The 20215-nt window shown below is 45.1% G+C and overlaps 1 protein-coding gene across 8 annotated transcripts in view; it reads left to right on the top strand.

Moving 5' to 3' along the window:
- Positions 1–17353, top strand: part of LOC119921745 (synaptonemal complex protein 3-like) — a 70696-nt gene extending 53343 nt beyond the window's left edge. For 4 of the 8 annotated variants that reach the window (XM_038741798.1, XM_038741797.1, XM_038741799.1 and 1 more), the window contains exons 5-7: positions 9618–9735; positions 11420–11519; positions 17215–17347. In XM_038741798.1, the coding sequence (XP_038597726.1) occupies positions 9618–9735; positions 11420–11519; positions 17215–17322 (326 nt within the window). In that variant the 3' untranslated portion in view covers positions 17323–17347. Of the gene's footprint in view, positions 1–9617; positions 9736–11419; positions 11520–17214 lie in introns of all 8 variants that reach the window. The other 4 variants (XM_038741803.1, XM_038741802.1, XM_038741805.1 and 1 more) reach the window with 3 other exon arrangements.
- Positions 17354–20215: the final 2862 nt, after the last annotated feature.

The raw sequence follows: 20215 nt of genomic DNA, 5'->3' as shown, positions 1-20215 counted from the left end.
GCTTGGTCATACCCTCGACCTCATCATCTCCTACGCTGCACTGTGTCCACCCTCACCAATTCTGAATTCCCTCTCTCTGATCATGATCTTCTCACCTGCCTCCTCACTCACACTCCTTTCCCCTGTAAATCCATATTACTCCCTCACAGCGATCTCCACTCTCTTGCCCCCATCCATCTTTCTGAGTGCCTCACACCCCATCTAGCCTCCCTCTCCTCTCTACCCAATCTTGATGATCAGATTACTGCTCTCAACTCTACCCTTTCTACTCAGCTAGACTCACTCGCTCCCCTTTCCCTTCGCCGCTCTCGTACCGCTAAACCACAGCCCTGGATCACTGCCACTGTCCTCCTCCTTCGCTCTTATGCTCGAGCTGCCGATCGCTGCTAGCGAAAGTCTAAACAGCATGCCAACCTCGTTCAATTCAAGTTTATCCTTTCCTGCCTTAACTCAGCCCTCTCCTCTGCCAGACAAAACTATTTCTCCTCCCTTATTGACACCCATGCCCATCATCCCCGTCAGCTCTTCCGTACATTCAACTCCCTTCTCAGGCCGCCGGATCCTCCCCCTCCTCCTTCCCTCACCCCCAACGACCTGGCCTCCTACTTCATTAATAAAATTCGATCCATCAGGTCCGACCTCCGCAAAGTCACTCCCCCCACCCTCCAACCGCCCGGCCAACAACACTCTATGCTACTCTCCCATCCTTCCCAGCAATATCCTCAGAGGAGCTCTCCTCTCTCCTCTCAAGTGCTACTCCGGCCATCTGTGTTTCTGACATCATTCCCTCTCATCTCATGAAATCTCTCACTCCGTCATTTCTTCCCTCCTTAACTTCCATCTTCAACCGATCACTCTCCACTGGTTCGTTCCACTCCGCCTTCAAAAATGCCCATGTCTCTCCCATCCTAAAAAAACCCTCTCTTGACCCCACCTCACCTTCTAGTTATCGCCCCATCTCCCTCCTACCATTCCTTTCCAAACTCCTTGAACGAGTCGTCTACATGCGCTGCCTCGAATTCCTCAACACCAACTCTCTCCTCGACCCCCTCCAGTCTGGCATCTGTCCCCTACATTCCACGGAAACTGCCCTCTGAAAGGTCACCAATGACCTCCTCCTTGCCAAATCCAACGGCTCGTACTCTATCCTAATCCTCCTCGACCTCTCAGCTGCCTTCGACACTGTGGACCACCCCCCTTCTCCTCAATACGCTATCCAACCTTGGCTTCACAGACTCCGTCCTCTCCTGGTTCTCCTCTTATCTCTCCGGTCGTTCATTCTCAGTCTCTTTTGCAGGCTCCTCCTCCCCCTCCCAACCCCTTATTGTAGGGGTTCCTCAAGGTTCAGTTCTCGGTCCCCTTCTGTTCTCGATCTACACTCACTCCCTTGGTGACCTCATTCGCTTCCACGGCTTCAACTATCATCTCTACGCCACTGACACCCAGATCTACATCTCTGCCCCTGCTCTCTCCCCCTCCCTCCAGGCTCGCATCTCCTCCTGCCCTCAGGACATCTCCATCTGGACGTCTGCCCACCACCTGAAACTCAACATGTCCAAGACTGAACTCCTTGTCTTCCCTCCCAAACCCTGCCCTCTCCCTGACTTTCCCATCACTGTTGACGGCACTACCATTCTTCCCGTCTCACAGGCCCGCAAGACTGGTGTCATCCTCGACTCAGCTCTCTCGTTCACCCCACACATCCAAGCCATCACCAAAACCTGCTGGTCTCAGCTCCGCAGTATTGCCAAGATCCGCCCTTCCTCTCCAACCAAACCGCTACCCTGCTCGTTAAGCTCTCATCCTATCCTGTCTGGACTACTCTCCTACCTCCTATCCTCTTGTCTCTCCCCACTTCAATCCATACTTCACGCCGCTGCCCAGATTGTCTTTGTCCAGAAGCGCTCTGGGCATGTTACTCTCCTCCTGAAAAATCTCCAGTGGTTATCAATCAATCTGTGCATCAGGCAGAAACTCCTCACCCTCGGCTTCAAGACTCTCCATCACCTCGCCCCCTCCAACTCACCTCCCTTCTCTCCTTCTACAGCCCAGCCCGCACCCTCTGCTCCTCTGCCGCTAATCTCCTCACCATGCCTCGTTCTCTCCTGTCCCGCTGTCGACCCCTGGCCCACGTCATCCCTCTGGCCTGGAATGCCCTCCCTCTGCACATCTGCCAAGCTAGCTCTCTTCCTCCCTTCAAGGCCCTACTGAGAGCTCACCTCCTCCAGGAGGCCTTCCCAGACTGAGCCCCCTCCTTCCTCTCCCCCTCGTTCCCCTCTCCATCCTCTCCATCTTGCCTCCTTCCCTTCCCTGCAGCACCTGCATATATGTATATATGATTGTACATATTTATTACTCTATTTATTTATTTATTTATTTATTTATTTATTTTACTTGTACATATCTATTTTATTTACTTTATTTTGTTAATATGTTTGGTTTTGTTCTCTGTCTCCCCCTTCTAGACTGTAAGCCCACTGTTGTGTAGGGATCGTCTCCATATGTTGCCAACTTGCACTTCCCAAGCGCTTAGTACAGTGCTCTGCACACAGTAAGTGCTCAATAAATATGATTGATTGATTGATTGATTGATTGATTGATTGATTGATTGAAGGGAGGGTTTATGATAGGAGAGAATTAAGTTTACCAATAAAAGGGGCAGTAAAACAAAAAAAAAAAGAAAGGAGAGGAGGAGAGAAAGAAAAGAAAGTAAGCGGGCTACTTAAGACAGACTCCTCTTCTATTGCACTCTCTCAAGGTCTGCATTCAGTAGGCACACACTGCCTAAATTCCCCTTTTCATTTTCACTGCATTGTCCTGTTCTCAGTTCTCAGGCTTAATGCACTAACATGCCCCACCTGCTTTACAGTCCATTCTCACCCTTGCTTCTTCTTCCCCAGCTCATTATTTGGGGCCAAACTTAATCTTTAATTTCCTCCTAAATATCGGAATGAGGCAATTCTGTGATCAAATGCCGTTCACAACATCACTAAACTCTGCCCACTCTTCTCCATCCAAACCTATACCATGTTCATCGAAACACTTACCCTCTTCTGCCTCGATTACTGCATCAGCTTCTTTGCTGACCTCCCTGCCTCCTGCTTCTCCCCACTCTAGTGCTTACTTGCCTCTGTTGGCCGGATCATTCTTCCTCAAAAATGATCCGTCCGTGTTTCTCCCCTCCTCAGGAAGTTCCAGTGGTTGCCCATTCCCCTCTGCCTTGAACAGAATCTCCTTACCATCAGCTTTAAAGCACTCAATCACTTTGCACCCTCCTACCTTACCTTATTGCTTTCCTATGACCGCCCAGCATGCACACTTGGCTCCCTTACTGCCAACCTACTCATTGTAGCTTCATCTTGTTTCTCTCACCACCGATCTCTCGTTCACTTTCTGTCTCTGATCTGGAACGCCCTCTCTCTTCGTAACCGACAAACGATCACTCTCCCCACCTTGAAAAGCATATGAAACTTACATCTCCTCCAAGAGGATTCCCTGACTAGGCTCCCACTCCCTTCTGGGTTGTCCTTGCACAGGGATATGCACCCTCAGCTCCATAGCTCCTACATCCATATCTTTAATTTTTTTTATATTAATGTCTGTCTGCTTAGCTAGATCATAAGTTCCTTGTGGGCAGGGAATGTGCCTACAAACTCCCGCATATTGCATTCTCCCAAGCACATAGTACAGTGCTGTGCACACAGTGCTGTTGATTGATTTATTGATTGATTAAAACTAATTGATTGGTTGATTGGTTGATTGATTCACTCTTCCCAACTGTAGAAGTTAGCCCCTCCCTCTCACCCTCCCAAGGTTCCGACATATAGCCAAAACACAATTAGTAAAATTAAACCCTATGGATCAATCAATCAATCAATCAATATCAATCACTGATATTTCTGCTTACTGTGCTTTCTGTGTGCATAACACTGAACCAAGCTCTTGGGAGAGTAGAATAAAGGAGAGTAGGAGGACTTGTTTCCTGCCCACAGGGAGCTTTCTGTCTAGAACAATTCTGGGACAAAAGGGGATTAGCCTGCTGTGGCTTCCGTCACACTGGGCTAACATTCCAGGAGCTTTTCCTAGGTAGTTGAAGGAACTTGGGAAAGCAGACAAAAGTCACTTTTTAAAGTGTGTTTTAAAGCAATAATAATAGTAATTGTAACAGTGGTATTTGTTAAGCGCTGACTATGTGACAGGCACTGTACTAAACACTGGGGTGGATAAAGAAGCAGCATGGCTCAGTGGAAAATGTTCGGGCTTTGGAGTCAAAAGTCATGCGTTCTAAACCCGACTCTGCCACTTATAGGCTGTGTGACTTTGGGTAAGTCACTTTACTTCTCTGGGCCTCAGTTACTTCATCTGTAAACTGGGGATTAAGACTGTGAGCCCCACGTGGGACAACCTGATCACATTGTAACCTTCCCCAGCGCTCAGAACAGTGTTTTTTGCACATAGTAATTACTTAATAAATGCCATCATTATTTACAAGCAAATCAGGTTGTACACAGTCCCTGTCCCACGTGGGGCTCACGGTCTCAATCCCCATTTCCCAGATGAGGTAACTGAGGCTGGAGAAGTGAAGTAACTTGCCCAAGGTCACCCAGCAGACAGGTGGGGGAGACGGGATTAGAACCCATGACCTTTTGACTTCCAGGCCCGTGCCCTATCCACTACATCATGCTGCCTCTTCGTTGTGGACCCTTTCCTGCAGATCTGCCTCGTGCTATTTCTGTATCAGTTAATTCATGGATTGATTACTGTACCAATAATTCTATAGCACTCTATAAGGAAATTAACTGTAGGTGAATAATTACAATTAATTCGTAGGTGAAGTATTAGTGAGATAATATATAAACACCACCATGTGTGATCTCCCAAATGTCATCCCTCCCCCTTCTCCATCCCCCAACTCTCAAGTCCCTCCTCTACTTTCCCATCCTTCCCAGCAGTATCTTCGCAGGAGATCTCCTCCCACCTCTCAAGTGCCACCCCCTCCATCTGTGCTTCGGACTTCATTCCCTCTCACCTTATAAAAATTCTAACCCCTTCCCATCTTCACCCGCTCACTCTCCAATGGATTGTTCCCGTCTGCCTTCAATCATGACCATGTCTACCCGATCCTGAAAAACTCTCTTTTAAAAAACCCACTGCCCCCTCCAGTTATCGTCCTATCTCCCTCCTACCCTTCCTTTCCAAACTCATACAGTGACTCGTCTACATTCGTTATTCCTCAACTCCAACTCTCTCATCGACATCCCCCCCCCCCCCACCCTGCCCCAAATCTGGCTTCTGGCCCCTCCATTCCACTTAAACTGCCCTCCCAAAAGTCGCCAATGACCTCCTTCTTGCCAAATCCAATGGTTCCTATTCTATCCTAATCCTCTTCGACCTCTCAGCTGCCTTTGACACTATCTACCATCCTCTGCTCCTCAACATGTTATCTAACCTTGGCTTCACGGATTCTGTCCTCTCCTGGTTCTCCTCTTATCTTTCTGGCCCTTCAGTCTCAGTCTACTTTGCTGTCTCCTCCCACTCCCATTCCCTAACTGTAGGGGATCCACGAGGGTCAGTTGTTGGTCCCCTTCTGTTCACCATCTACACTCACTGCCTTGTTGAACTCATTCGTTCCCATGGCGTCAACTATCATCTCTACGCAGATGACACCCTAACTTCTAACTTCTCCTTCCCTGTTATCTCTCCCTACCTCCATGCTCGTATTTCCTCCTATCTTCAGGACATCTCCACCTGGATGCTCTCCCACCACCTAAAACTCAACATGCCCAAGATTGAGCTCCTTATCTTCCTTCCCAAACCCTGTCCTCTCCTTGGCTTTCCCAAAACTGAGAGTGGCACAACCATAGTTCCCATGTCAGAAGCCCGCACACTTGGTGTCCCCCTAAGCTCCGCTCTCTCATTCACTCCATACATCCAATCCATCACCAAAACCTGTCGGTCACACCTTCACAACATCGCCAAGATCCGTCCTTCCTCTCCATCCAAACTGCTACGTTGTTGGTGCAATCTGTCATCATATCCCGACTGGATTATTGCAGCAGCCTCCTTTCTGATCTCCCATCCTCCTGTCTCTCCACGCTTCAGTCTGTACTTCACTCTGCTGCCAGGATTATTTTTCTACAGAAGGGCTCTGGGCATGCCAACCCGCGACCCCTCAAAGCTCTTCCTCTCCTTTCCCCCTCCTACCTCACCTCCCTTCTTTCCTTCTCCAGCCCTGCCCACACTCTCCTCACCTCTGCCGATAACCGCCTCACTCTGCCTTGTTCTCGCCTGTCCCGCTGTCGACCTCTGGCCCACATCCTACCTCTGGCCTGGAATGCCTGTCCCTCCACACATCCACCAAACTAGCTATTTTCCTCCCTTCAAAGTCCTCATGAATGCTTACCTCCTCCAGGAGGCCTTCCCAGACTGAGCCCCGCCTTTCCTCTGTTCCTCCTCCCCTCCTCATCACCCCGATTACCTCCCTCTACTCTATCCCCTTCCCCTCCCCACAGCACCTGTCTATATTTGTACGTATTTATTATTTTATTCAGTTGATTAAAGTTGTGTATATATCTATAATTCTATTTATCTAGTCTGATGTTATTCATGCCTATCTACTTAGTTTATTTTGTTGTCTGTCTCCCACTTCCAGACTGTGAGCCCACTGATGGGTAGGGATTGTCCCTTTCTGTTGCCAAATTGTATTTTCCACGAGCTTAGCATAGTGCTCTGCACACGGTAAGCGCTCAAAAAATATGACTGAATGAATGAATAAGCAAGGAGAAGCACAATGAATAAGGTGTGGGTCCTAGTCAGAGAGAGTGCCCACACACCTGAGGGGAAGAGCTAATTCATTCATTCATTTCCTCCCTGCCTTTAGCCTCTCTCCCTTTCCAGACTGTACTCCAGGCTGCTGTCTAGATCCCCTTCTGGAAATGTTACTCAGCACACAGGCTATAGCTCCTCCCCACAAACCTGCGGTGATTGTCTATCTCCCTATGAGTCAAACCAAAAATCTTACTATTGGTTGCAATGGTCTCCACCAACTTTCTCTCTTTATCCACTTTTATTTCCCAGTTTTCATTCTTCACTTTGCCCAAACCCTCCTCCTAGCTGTTCTTGGATCTGTGAGTTGTCCACACGGAGGTAGTAGCGTGAAGCCATGTTCAGCTCTGTGAGAAGAAACGGGTGTAGAACAAGACTGGGGTCTTGAGGTTAGCCAGTGCTTAAACAGTGAGGCAGAACATGAACCAGGAACTGAAACCCAGAAGTGATCAAACGGTAGTTAGAGAGCCATATTAGTGCCATGTAAGCAAAAATGAAACCCCAAAATGTTTCAAGAAATGGAGAATGCAACGCAGTGTCCAAGGCAGTCAAGAAGCCTAGGAGGATTAGTGTCCTTTGTGTCACTGTCAGAGTCATTGGTTACCTGAAAGGGAGCAATCTCAGCTTTTAGTTGATACTATCGGAGTAAGGGTCAGGGGATAGATAGAATGTCATTCTCCACATTCCCACCCAAATCTCCCACCCCTTCCCACTGCACGTATGTACATATCTTTAATTATGCAGTATAAATGGCTTATTTATTCATGTCGACGTCTGTCTGCCTCTCTACAATGTAAGCTCTTTATGGGCAGGCATCAAGCCTGCTAATTCTGTTGCAATTAAGTCCTTAGTTCAGGGCTAACTGCACATAGTAAGGGCTCAATAAATCAACCAATCCCAGGAGAGAAAAATTGTCAACTACTTCAATCTTCTCTCCATCCACTATAAGTGTGCTAAAACTTCCAGTTTTCATGATCTTAGTTTTCTTGACATTCAAATATAGGCCCATCATTTTGCTCTGTTCCTTAACTTTTAATAAAGGCCCTGCAAGTCTTCCTCACTTCTTGCTAGTAGGGTTTTACCATCAGCATAACGAAGATTGCTTTATATTCCTTCTTCCAGTTTTTATTCCCCATTTGTCTTCACCCAATCCTGCTTCTCTCATTAAGTATTCGGTGTAAAGGATGAATAGATAAGACAAGAAGATAAATACTTATCTTACTCACTTACAAATGGGAAACCAATGTGTTTCTCCATGTTCTGTTCTTATTGTAGCCTCCTGCTTCTCATACAGGTTCTGTACTAATGGAATTTCTAGAAGGGTGTTTCCTAAATCTATGATTTGACTTCCTAGCCCAACTATGTTTTCGTGCATCACGTGCCATCTTTAGGAAGTGGGGTGGATTAGTGTCCCACACTGATTAGTGGGAAAGATGGGTGACTGTTTTTTTTTCTTTGCCTTTGCCCCTAATCAATAGTCTCCTGCCTTTAGGCATTTGATATTTGCCCCTTCCTCAATGCCACAGCACTTCAGGAAAAATATCTTTAAATGATATATTATAAATTTTAAATTAAATGATACATTATATAAATGATGTCTTACAAATTACTAATACTATAAATTACTGATTACTAATAAGTAAATCAATAGTATATCCAATTTATTCATATAAGTAAATAACATAAATTAATTTAATTTATATGTTTATAGAATGCATCATATAAATTTATGTGAATAAATACACAAATATAAGCAATAAATTCTTATAAATTTACTGTGCTCTACTCAGAGTAGGCACTCAATAATTGTCATTGATAGATTGACTGACTGATGGATTTATTACTTCTTCTTTACCCTGAGCAGTGGTCATATATTTCACTAGGTGATTGTTATCCCAGTTAAACCTCGTTAATTTAGGTCCTAGTGAGATTTTGTGCCCCACATTGGTCTGGGACCACACCTAACTAGTTTTTCTGACAACCAGTCAATCGATGAAGCAATCAATCGTACTACTGAGGACTTACTCTGCACAGAGCATTGAAACTAATTGCTTGGGAGAGTTCAATATAACAGTATGGTAGAGTTGGTAGAAACGTTTTCTGTGCACAACGAGCTCACAGTCTAGAGGGGGAGTCAGACCTCAATATAAGTCAATAAATGAATTTCTGATATGTACATAAAGTTCTGAGGGACTGAGGGAGGAGGTGACTAAAGGGAGCAAATCCAACTGCAAGAACAATGCAGAAGGGAATGGGAGAAGTGGTAATCACAAATGTGAGATTGGTCCCAGCTTTACCTGAAGTTGAAAGAGTTTCCAATAATAATAATAATAATAATGGCATTTATTAAGCACTTACTATGTGCAAAGCCCTGTTCTAAGCGCTGGGGGGGGATACAAGGTGATCAGATTGTCCCACGTGGGGCTCACAGTCTTAATCCCCATTTTACAGATGAGGTAACTGAGGCTTTGAGAAGTTAAGTGACTTGCCTAAGGTCACACAGCAGACATGTGGCAGAGCCGGGATTTGAACCCATGACCTCTGACTCCAAAGCCCGGGCTCTTTCCACTGAGCCACGCTGCTTCTCCAATCCATCTGAAGAGAATCTTTTCTTTTAAAAAAATGTGCAAAGAAGGGAAATTCATGCTGTGTGGAATCAATCGAGTCAGTGCACATTTTTTACTCTGTGGTAGCACTGATGATTCATTCTTAAAGTCAGTTATAACCTCCGTGTAATAGAACGTAACAAAATTCCTCCACTACATGAGGTATTAATTACTGTTTCACTGGAGCTGATACTAGGAAGACAGTTTTTGCAAAGAGGAAAAGATTGGAAGAGGATACGAATGCTTTACTCCAAGTGACTAACCAGAAACTTGAGCAGATCTGGCAAACAGAGGAAGAGCAGAGGTAAGACTTGTATGGGTGCCCCTCGTTTGGTGGGTTTCTTTTGTATTTTATCCTGTTTCCTAATTAGCTTTCAAGCCTAAAGATACTCTGGAGGGCGATTGTGTGTGTGTGTGTGTGTGTGTGTGTGTGTGTGTGTGTGTGTGTGTGTGTGCCGTGCACGTGTGCACACGCATGTGTGTTTTCATTTCTATTCAAAATATTCCCAGCCCGATTCTCGCTGGAAATCAATGAGGGATTTAGCAACACACCCTCTTGAGTGTGTCCAGATCCACAAAACTTGATGTTTTAATAGCGAACAGAAACCGAAGTCCAGTGGTTAGCGTTTATAATGGGGTTGATCAAACTAAGCCTAAAGGCTCATTTCCACCACGTGATGCACTTTCCAACCCACCACGTGATGCACTCACACAGGGGTCAGCTCCGATCCGCCCTGTCATTAATGGGGAAAATATATAGACTTACCTTGCAGTTCTGAACCGCAGTTCTGAACTGACCTCAAGCCTGTTGCAAGTATAGCCAGAAATTCCAGAACTGTTGGGCTTGCTTACTGCACTGGGGCTGGGAAGGAATCAAAGCCTGCTTTGGGTGAAGTTATTCTTTTTATTTACTCTGAAAGTTTTCCCTCCGCCCTTAGTCTTTACTGTCATTGGCAGAGAAATCTGTGTACATTCCAAATAAGTCCAAACAAGCGATTCACTGACTAGCTTACTAGCCAGAATGATTGTCATTCCTGATTTATACGCTGACGATGGATAAGCTTAATCTTGTCAAACACCAAAATATCAATACCTCCAGTAAATGCAATGAATCACAGAAAATATCAGAATTTCTTTTCTCATTTTCTGGTCAAGCTTGATATTCTTCTTTCAACGGTACAGTCAGTTCTCCTATAACACATTATCATATATGAGCATATCTGTAAAGTATTTATTAATTGACATTAATATCTGCCTCCCCCACTAGGCTTTAAGCTCCTTGTTAGCAGGGACCTGGTCTACCAACTCTTTTACACTTAGTAACAGAGCGCTTAGTACCATGCTCGGCACAGAGCAAGTGCTCAATAAAAATGAGCGCTTGATTGATTGATTGATTGATTGATTGACGTTAGCTGTGGTCATGTGTGTTGCACATGAAAAAAACAAAAACAGCAGTATTATACTTATGCTTTCATCAGTGCCCTCCCCCCCGCCCACCCGCATGAACACAACCATTTCTTTACACACACAGCCTCTGTGGGGTCTGGATTTTGGATCATATTATTATAGGTGACATTTATCAAGTACTTACTATGTATTAGGTGCCATGGTTGACACAAGATTGACAGATCCAACACCGCCCCTGTGCTGCATGGGGCTCCCCATCTAGCCATTCTACCTTGTGCAGATAAGGACATTGAGACCTGAAAAGTTAAATGCTTTGCTCACTGTCACCCAGCGATCCAGGGGCAGAACTGTAATTAGACCCTAATAATCCTAACTACTTGCCCCCAAGATCTTTCTACTAGACTACACTTCCAAGACAAAAAACATTCCCAACTTTTCAGTCTTCAATGACCTTCTGTTCATGCTATTTAATCGGAAACGTTGTTGGAGGAGAACTGACTGTATTTATAATTTAACATTTTCTGTCAGGATTGGCTGTTTCCCATGGATCATGATGGCATCTTGTTATTTCGCTTTTTCAGGAATATGATCCAAAAAGACTATTCACAGCACTTTCTCACAATATTTGAGCAATGGGATGAGAATATTAAGAGAGCTGAAGAATGTGAAGAAAAAATAGGTGTAGGTATACCTTATTTCTTGTACAGCAAATATTTCAATATTCTGTATTTAAAATGAATCAGGACTTGAAAAATATAGGCAATGGCTCAGGAAGCGTGATCATGGTTTCTGTTCCGATGGAGGACCTAGAAATGAACTGGGTACTTTTTCAGCCCAACTTTCACTTGTACCTTATTCGTTTTGATAACAACAACAACAACGAAAACAACAACAACAACAACAACAACAACAACAATAATAATGAATTGTAGTATTTCATTCATTCTTCCAGTCGTATTTATTGAGCACTTAATGTGTACAGAGCACTATACAAAGTGCTTAGGAATGCACAGTACTACAGTAAACTGGAACATTCCCTGACCACAAGGAACTCAAAGTCTAGAGGAGGGGAGACAGCCATCAATACAAGGAAGTGAAATTCCAAATATGTACATAAGTGCCTTGGGTTTGGGAGGAGGAAAGAGCGAAGGGAGCAATTCAGGGTGACGTTGAAGAGCGTGGCAGATGAGATAAATGGGGCTTCATCTGGGAAGGCCTCTTGGAATAAATGTGCCTTCCATAAGACTTTGAAGTTGGGGAGAGTGTTTTTCTTTCAGATAGAGGAGGGAGGGCGTTCCAGGCCAGAGGCAGGATGTGAGCCGAAGGGCGGTGGTGAGATAGGCGAGATAAAGTCCAGTGAAAAGGTTAGGAATTTCGAGGAGCCAAGTGTGTGGCCTGGGTTGAAGAAGGAGAGGAGTGAGATGAGGTGGGCGGTGGCAAGGTGATGGAGTGCTTTAAAGCCAATGGAGAGGACTTTTTGCTTGACGGGTAGTTGGATGGGATACCACGGGAGCTTTCTGAGGTGCAGTATGACATGACTTCAAAGTTTCTGTAGAAAAATAATCCGGGCAGCAGAGTGACATATGGACTAGATCGGGGAGATATGAGACGAGACGAGACTGTATCAGCAAGGAGGCTGATGCAATAATCCAGGCGGGTTAGCATGAGCAATTGTATTAACGTGGTAGCAGTGTGAATGGAAAGGAAAGGGCAGATTTTTACCGATGTTGTGAAGGTGGAACCAACATAACTTGGTGATGGCGTGAATATGCGGGTTGAATTCATTCGTTCAGTATTTATTGAGCGTTTATTGTGTGCAGAGCACTGTACTAAGCACTTGGGAAGTACACGTTGGCTACATATAGAGACGGTGCCTACCCAACAACGGGCTCACAGTCTAGAAGGAGAGAGAAGAGTCAAGGATAAGGCCAAGGTAACCGGTTTGTAGAACAGAAAGGATGGTGGTGCCATCTACAGTGATGGGAGAATCATGGGGAGGACAGGGTTTGGGTGGGAAGATGAGGAGCTCTGTTTTGGGCATGTTAAGTTTGAGGTGAAAGGAAGCCAACCAAGTAGAGATGTCTTGAAAGCAAGAGGAGATGGGAAAGTGGTGATGGGGAGAGAGATCAAGCCTGGAGATGTAGATTTGGGAGTCATCGTCTGCAATAGAAGTAGTGGTTGAAGCCATGGGAATAAATGAGTTCTCCAAGGGAGTGGGTGTAGATGGAGAATAGAAAGGGAACCGAGAACTGAAGCTGGAGGGACCCCATGATTTAAGGGGTGGGAGGCAAAGGAGGTGCCCGCGAAGGAGATTGAGAAAGAGAGACCAGGGAGATAAAAGGAGGCCCAGGAGAAGACAGTGAAGCCAAGGAAGGACAGCGTTGCCAGGTGAAGAGTGTGGTCCACATTGTCAAAGGCAGCAGAAAGTTCGGGGAAGCTTAGTGTGGAGTAGAGTCTGTTGGATTTGGAAGAGGAAGATCATTGGTGAGGTTTGAGAGGGCTGTTTCTTTACAGTGAAGGGGACTAACGCCAGATTTGAGGGGGTCCAGTAGAGAACTCTTGGAGAGGAATTTGAGACAGCGCGTTCAGACAACTGGCTCAAGAAATTTGGAGAGGAATTGTAGGAGGGCATAAGGGTGATAACCGGAGGGAGCCATGGGGTCAAGAGAGGTTCTAGGTTTTAAAGATAGGGAAGACACGGGTATGCCTGAAAACAGTGGGGAAGAAGCCATTTGCGAGCGAACCGTTGAAGATGGCTGATAGGGAGAGAAGAAGGGAGAGGGCGAGAGTTTTGTTATAGTAGGAAGGAATGGGTTCCGATGTGCATGTAGAGGAGGGGGTTTTTGAGAGGAGGCAGGAGATCTCCTGACGAGAAACAGCTGGGAAGGTTGGGAGATTTGAAGAGGGACCGGAAAAGGGAGGGACTGAGGAGGTGCAAGGGCGGTTTTAGAGAGCTCACCCCCGATGGTTTCATTTTCTCAATAATTTAGGTTGCCTGGTGACTGGGAGCAATGGATTGGGTTGGGGGGTGACTGGGAGAAAGGGACTGGGTTGGGGGGGAGGGGGAGGAGAGGGGAACATGAGGCCTGGGGAGGGATTTAAATGTCTAAGTGCTAACTGTGGCAGTCACCGTGCTAAGCCCTGGGGTGGATGCAAGCAAATTGGGTTGGACACAGTCCCTTTCCCTGGTGGGACTCACAGTCTCAAGCCCAATTGTAAAGATGAGGTCATGGAGGCCCAGAGAAGTGAAATGACTTTGCCCAAGATCACATAGCAGACAAGTGGCAGAGCTAGGGATTAGAACCATGACCTTCTGACACCCAGGCCTATGCACTATCCACTACACGTTGCTGTCTCCCAATTTATGTTATAAGTCTTCAATTATATGATCCTGACACCCTTAGCAGTAGTAATGGTAGTTATTGAGCTTCCACTAGAGGTTAATCTTAGGACAAATGCCAAATGCCAGAGCCCCCGGTCATTTCCCCTTAGCAGGGGGTTCAGAAACCTTGTAGGTCTGCGATCTCGGTCTTTCTCCAGTTGAATTCCATGGCCTTGTAGTTCTTCATGACCATCTCCTGACAGGAATGGCTGTCCACTGGCCTTCTGCACGTGACCCAAGCTTGGGTCCTGCGGCAGCCAAATGGAGTTGGCTATTTGTTAATGCTTGGGAAGAGCTGAAGAGGGAAAAATTTAGAGTAGCCTGACATATTTGGTATGAACCTGAAAGAGCTGGGATTGAAGGGATTATAATATCGACTGTGATATTTGTTAAGCCCTTACTATGCGCCAAGCACTGTACTAGTGCTTAGAACCGACGCTTAGAACAGTGCTTTGCACATAGTAAGCGCTTAGCAAATGCCATCATCATCATCATTATTATTATTATTGCTAAATGATGGGGTAGATACAAGTTAATGAGGTCTGACACTGCCCCTGTCCCGTACGGAGCTCCTACACTAAAGTAGGAGGAGGACAGGTTTTGGACCCCCATTTGAGAAATGAGGAAACTGAAGCTCAGAGACGTTAAGTGACTTGTCCCTGGTTGGATGCCAGGCAAGTGGCAGAGACAGGATTAGAACCCAGAGTCCTCTGACTTCCAAGCCATGCTTCCTGCACTAGGTCACTCTGCTTCGGCAGAGACTTTAAAATCTATAACTTGGTCACCAAGGAAAATTACAATCTGGTTATAGCTATTTTATGAATGGACTTTAAATCTGGTAATTAAGCAAACTTATTAAATCAAACTTTACCCCTCTCTGATTCTCTGGGCAAATATTTGTCTTGATTTATACCCATAGTTCTATTTAACCTTCTTTATTTCTCAAGCCCTGATATTTTTAAAACAAATAATTCTACCAAAGACGTAATCTTTCAAGGATAATCTTGCAGGATAACACCTCTAGAGACGTCACCCCCTGCTTGTTGAAACATGAATTAGGTCTTTGATTAAAGACAGACTCCACATGGGATTATTAGTTTCCAATTCTTATATAATACAAACATGGTTGAGGAATGACCGAAAATGATAAATCAAAAGGTGATCTGAATTTCTTGAATCTCAATTCAGATTCTGCGACATCAAAGTTTTAGTTGCTCTCCAGTTGAATAAAGAGCATCTACAGTTTATGAATTCTTTTTCCCCCAAGTATTCTTTGCATTTTACTGTACCTGAACTTAAATTCATCTTAAAGATTCAAGGAGGAATACCAGAACCGTTATCTGTGACTTGAAATTACTTTAAATCATTGAACATGTTCAGTACATAATTTACTCTGACAACACTTTCTACAAAATAGATAGACGTTTTGTCCCTATTGCGGTCAATACAAGTTGGTTATACAGCGATCTGCCATCAAAAAGCATCATCAAGAACACTACTGAAGTATGGTTTTAGTAGTAGTGGTGGCGGTGGTGGTGGTGCTGGTAGTAGTAGTAATAGTGGTGGTAGTAATAATGGTGGTAGTAGAAGGAGTGGTAGTAATAGTAGTGGTAATGGGAGGAGGAGGAGGAAAAGGAAAAGTAGGAGGAGGAGAGGAGAGGTAACAGCAGCAGTAGTAGTATTCATCATTATTACTAACTGTGCTGGATCCTGAGAGAGAATGCAAAGGTGGGAATCAGCTATATTATGTTACTTGCATTTACTCTCTTTGGTCTGAGGTGAAAATATGCCATTGCATCCTGTGTTTCATGAGCTCTGCATTCTTTCCAGATTCTTCCAATAGTATCTTTCCTTTCTTTTCTTTACCTCTCTTTTCTTCCATTTCCTTTCCTTTTGACCTGTGAAAATAACTTGGTTTTCCCCCCAAAATCATGTGGGCAGTTCAAAGACATAGGGCAGGGAGTAGGGTTGTTACCTAAGGTGAGGATAGCCCGCAGCCCTGCAGCCTCCGCATTACAGTGGAGCTGGGGAGCTGAGGGTAAAACGTAAGCAGGGGCAAAAGGGAAGATTAGGAAGGAATGAAGCTCTCCTTCTCACATTAGCAGCAAATACGGTGCTGTCGTTTTTGTTAACTATTATGAATGCTGCGGGAAAACTAGTTAATCCCCTCGCATAGGAAGCTTGCCCAACTGTTTAATTTTATCTTTGAGGTTCATAGTGTTGTCCTCTTCTTACCTCCGGAAGTATTTTACTTCACAGCTCTTGTCATTGTCTGTTAAATTAAAAGTTCACTGAATTTTTCAGGAGAGAATTTGTGGAGGTTTCCTAAATTTCTATCATTTTCCAGCTCTCTGTTACAATATGAAGATTGTAAATTGAATCCGGTTGCTCTAAAAATTAATCCTTTTGCACCCCAGATCAGTTTTACTCTTTATCAATTAATCAATGATGGAGCACTGTATTAAGCACTTGGGAAAGTATCATATAGTTGGAATACACCAACCCTGCCCTCAATGAGCTGGTGGTCTAACCCGGTAAGGCAGGCACAAAATGACTATCAAAAAGAAGAGAAAGAAAAAAATGGATATGGAGAAGAGAGCAAGTGGTTCAAAAGGGCATTGTTCTGTCACTACATGAAATTTTACTGTGCGTTTTGGCTAGAATGGAACAGCAGGCTTCTTCTGACAATGCAAGCCTGCCTGCAAGCCACAGTGCAGTCAGTTATGGAAGCTGAAGCTGTACATCTGAGAATGGCTCAGCCTTGGGCATGGTGGGTACAGCAACCCGAATTGTATTGACATGCAATTCTGTAAGAACTCAACCCTTGTGCATTAGGAGTACTAGGTGTTAACTTCTCTGCTTATTCAGGTGATGACTAAATTAGAAGTGTACGACAAATGAAAGCAAACAAACAAACCAACAGGTAAATATATTGAATTGTACGTTACCGGAGCAGGAGAATACATCACAGGTACTTTGACTTTTGTATTTTAGAAGCTGGCTGATGAACTACGACAGGTTTTTCAGCAATTAAGAGTGATTCGGAGTCAGAGGCTGAATACCATTGAGCAGCTTTGTGACCAATTCTCAAAGGTATGGTGAATCATATTAAAGCCATTTACGGTTGCCATTTTCAGGGATAACATGTCAGCATAGCGGCATGTCCAAAACAGAGCTCCTTGTCGTCAGATCAAAATTCTGCCATTTCCTGGATTTTCCCATCACTCTCGATGGCACCGCCATCATTCCCGTCACATAAACTTATAACCTGGAAGTTATCTTTGACTCCTCTCTCTCATTCAACCCACATATTCAACCCGTCACCAAATCCTGTCTGTCTCATTCATTCATTCAATCATATTTATTGAGCGCTTACTGTGTAAGAGCACTGTACTAAACGCTTGGAAAGAGCAATTCAGCCACAGATAGAGACAGTCCCTACCCAACAACTGGCTCACAGCCTAGAAGGGAGAGACAGACAAAAAACAACAACAAGTAGATAGACATGAATAGCATCAAAATGAAAGGACAGAATTTTATATAGAATTATTGTTTCACCTTCACAACATCGCTAAAATCCACCCTTTCCTCTCCTTCCAAACTGCTACCACGTCAATACAATCATTCATCCTTTCCCTCCTGGATTACTGTACCAGCCTCCATGCTGACCTCCCCAATCTCCTGCCTCACCTCACTCCCGCCCATACTTCACTGGGCTACCCGAATCATCTTTCCACAGAAACGTTTTAGTTATGTCACCCTCCTCCTTAAAAATCTCCAGTGGTTGCCAATCCACATCGTAGCAAACAAAATAAAAACTCCTCAATATTGGATTTAAAGCACTCCATCACCTCGCCTCCTCCCACCTCACCTCACGTCTCTCCATCTACAACGCAGCCCGCACACCTCTCTGCTCGGGTGCCTACCTTCTCCCTATGCTTCAAACTCACCTGTTTTGCTGCAGACTCCTGGCCCCTGTCCTTCCTCTGGTCTCCCTTCTCAAATCTGCCAGACAATTACTCTCCTCATCCCCCAACCATATCCCTCTTCAAAGCCTTGCTGAAGGCACGTCTCTTCCAAGAGGCCTTACCTGACAAAGCCTCACGTTTCCTCATCTTCCACTCCCTTCTATGTCCCCCTGACTTACTCTTCCCCCGCCTCCCCGCCCCACAGCACTTCGGTCTGTATCTGCAATTTTATTTATTTATATTGATGACGGTATACCCTGTCTTCCCCCCTTCCCCCCTGCCCATAGAGTGTGAGCTCGTCGTGGGCAGGGATTGTCACTCTTTATTGCTCTATTGTACTTTCCCAATCACTTAATACAGTACTCTGCTCACAATAAGGGCTTAATGAATAGGATTAAATGAACGAATAATGAACAGTTCCGTTGGCACCCAGACATAGGAGAGGGAGGAGGAAGCCAAGGGTGAGTCACTTCTTGGTGGTCCTCTTTGAAGACAAAATGAACCAGTCAAAGGAAGGACTGAAGAAGAACAAGGAGGACCAGGTTAGGAAGAAAAGGACATGGGATATATGGCATGGGGGAAATCGTGCTGAAGACCGCGGGCATACAGAGCAAAGGAAGGGATGGGAAAAGATGGTGGAGACCATGGAATCCAAGCTAGGATGCTGGAGGCATGAGGCTCATGGCGGTGCGGGGTGGGAGGGAGAGGGGGAGGGAGAAGGGGAACCAGGGATGTTTGAACTGGATTTGTATTCATTTGTTCTCTTCTTAAGAACTATGGAATATTATTGGAATTTCAGATCCGGGGGCCTGCCTGCAGTAGGGGCTGTAGGAGAAGCTCCGGGAGATGCAAAGACAAGGGTACCCGGGGAGCCGTAGGCATGAGAGGGAATTCTTTGCCAGTGGACTTCCTGCAGAGAGCCCCGGGCAGGGGGTGGTAAGCAACATTACCTGGGACCTGATAACTTCTAGGTTTTCAGGGAGATGCCTAGAATTCAGCGCTAGAGTGACAGTAGCAATAGGAGTACAGGAACGTGGGGAAATAGATGCCTTCAAAATGGGCTGGAGAAGAAGAGGAGAAGAAGAGAGTATTAGTACACAGCGGAGCAGTCCGGCTCCCCTTCAGTGGCTCTGGAAGATCATTTATTCTGGAATTTGGGGTGGAAATCCCGGATAATGCCACATGCCACAAATGGCAAGTGAAGTAAAACAGTAATAGGCTCTTACCTGCCCATGAGGCCAGTGGGGAAAATTAGTTTATGCCTCTGCAAGAGTTTGGAGAAATACTGCTCCTCTATCCATTTGGATCTTCCAAGTGATAGGTGAGCTCTAAGAATCCCCATCACCCTCCCGTCCCCCCCCACCCCATAGTCAAGCGCAACCACACACAACCATACATACACAAGCTTCTCTCTCTACTCTCCGCTCTCTCTACTCTCATAACCTATTTATAGACTCGTTTCCGATTAGCCCATTGGATAGAGCATGGACTTAGGATTCAGAGAGCCCTGAATTCTAATCCCACATCTGCCTCTTGCCTACTCTTTTGAGCCTGTGTGCCCTGTGTGCCACTTAACTTCTCAGTGCCTCAGTTACCTCATCTGTAAAATAAAGATTGGGACTATGAACCCCATGTGGAAAACGGACTGGGTACGACCTGATGAGCTTGTCTCTATTCCAGCTTTCAGTACAACACCTAGCCTATATGAAACACTTAACAAATACTGTAGAAAGTAACAATTGACAAATACTATAAAAAAATGAAATTCACAGATTTCATGGATGGGCTCCAGGATTCCGGAGCCCCAGGAAGAATTTGGGGTTGAGGGAGCCTGAGTTAATTTGAAACTAGTATCAAATCCAAAGAGTCAACATCCAGAGCGACCTTTATTCCTTTGTCATATTCATTTCCTAGAGCAGTTGCCTCTAGGTGAGCTGGAAACTTTAGTCATGAACTTCTGGTTGCATAAGATTCATTTGGGAGGAAAGTTTCCCAAATAAAGGGAATAAATTATTCCAATAGTTAGT

This window comes from Tachyglossus aculeatus (assembly GCF_015852505.1).
Source record: "Tachyglossus aculeatus isolate mTacAcu1 chromosome Y4 unlocalized genomic scaffold, mTacAcu1.pri scaffold_167_arrow_ctg1, whole genome shotgun sequence".
Classification (NCBI taxonomy): Eukaryota; Metazoa; Chordata; class Mammalia; order Monotremata; family Tachyglossidae; genus Tachyglossus; species Tachyglossus aculeatus.
The sequence above is the reverse complement of the archived record's forward strand: the minus strand, read 5'-3'. Positions and strand labels throughout refer to the sequence as shown.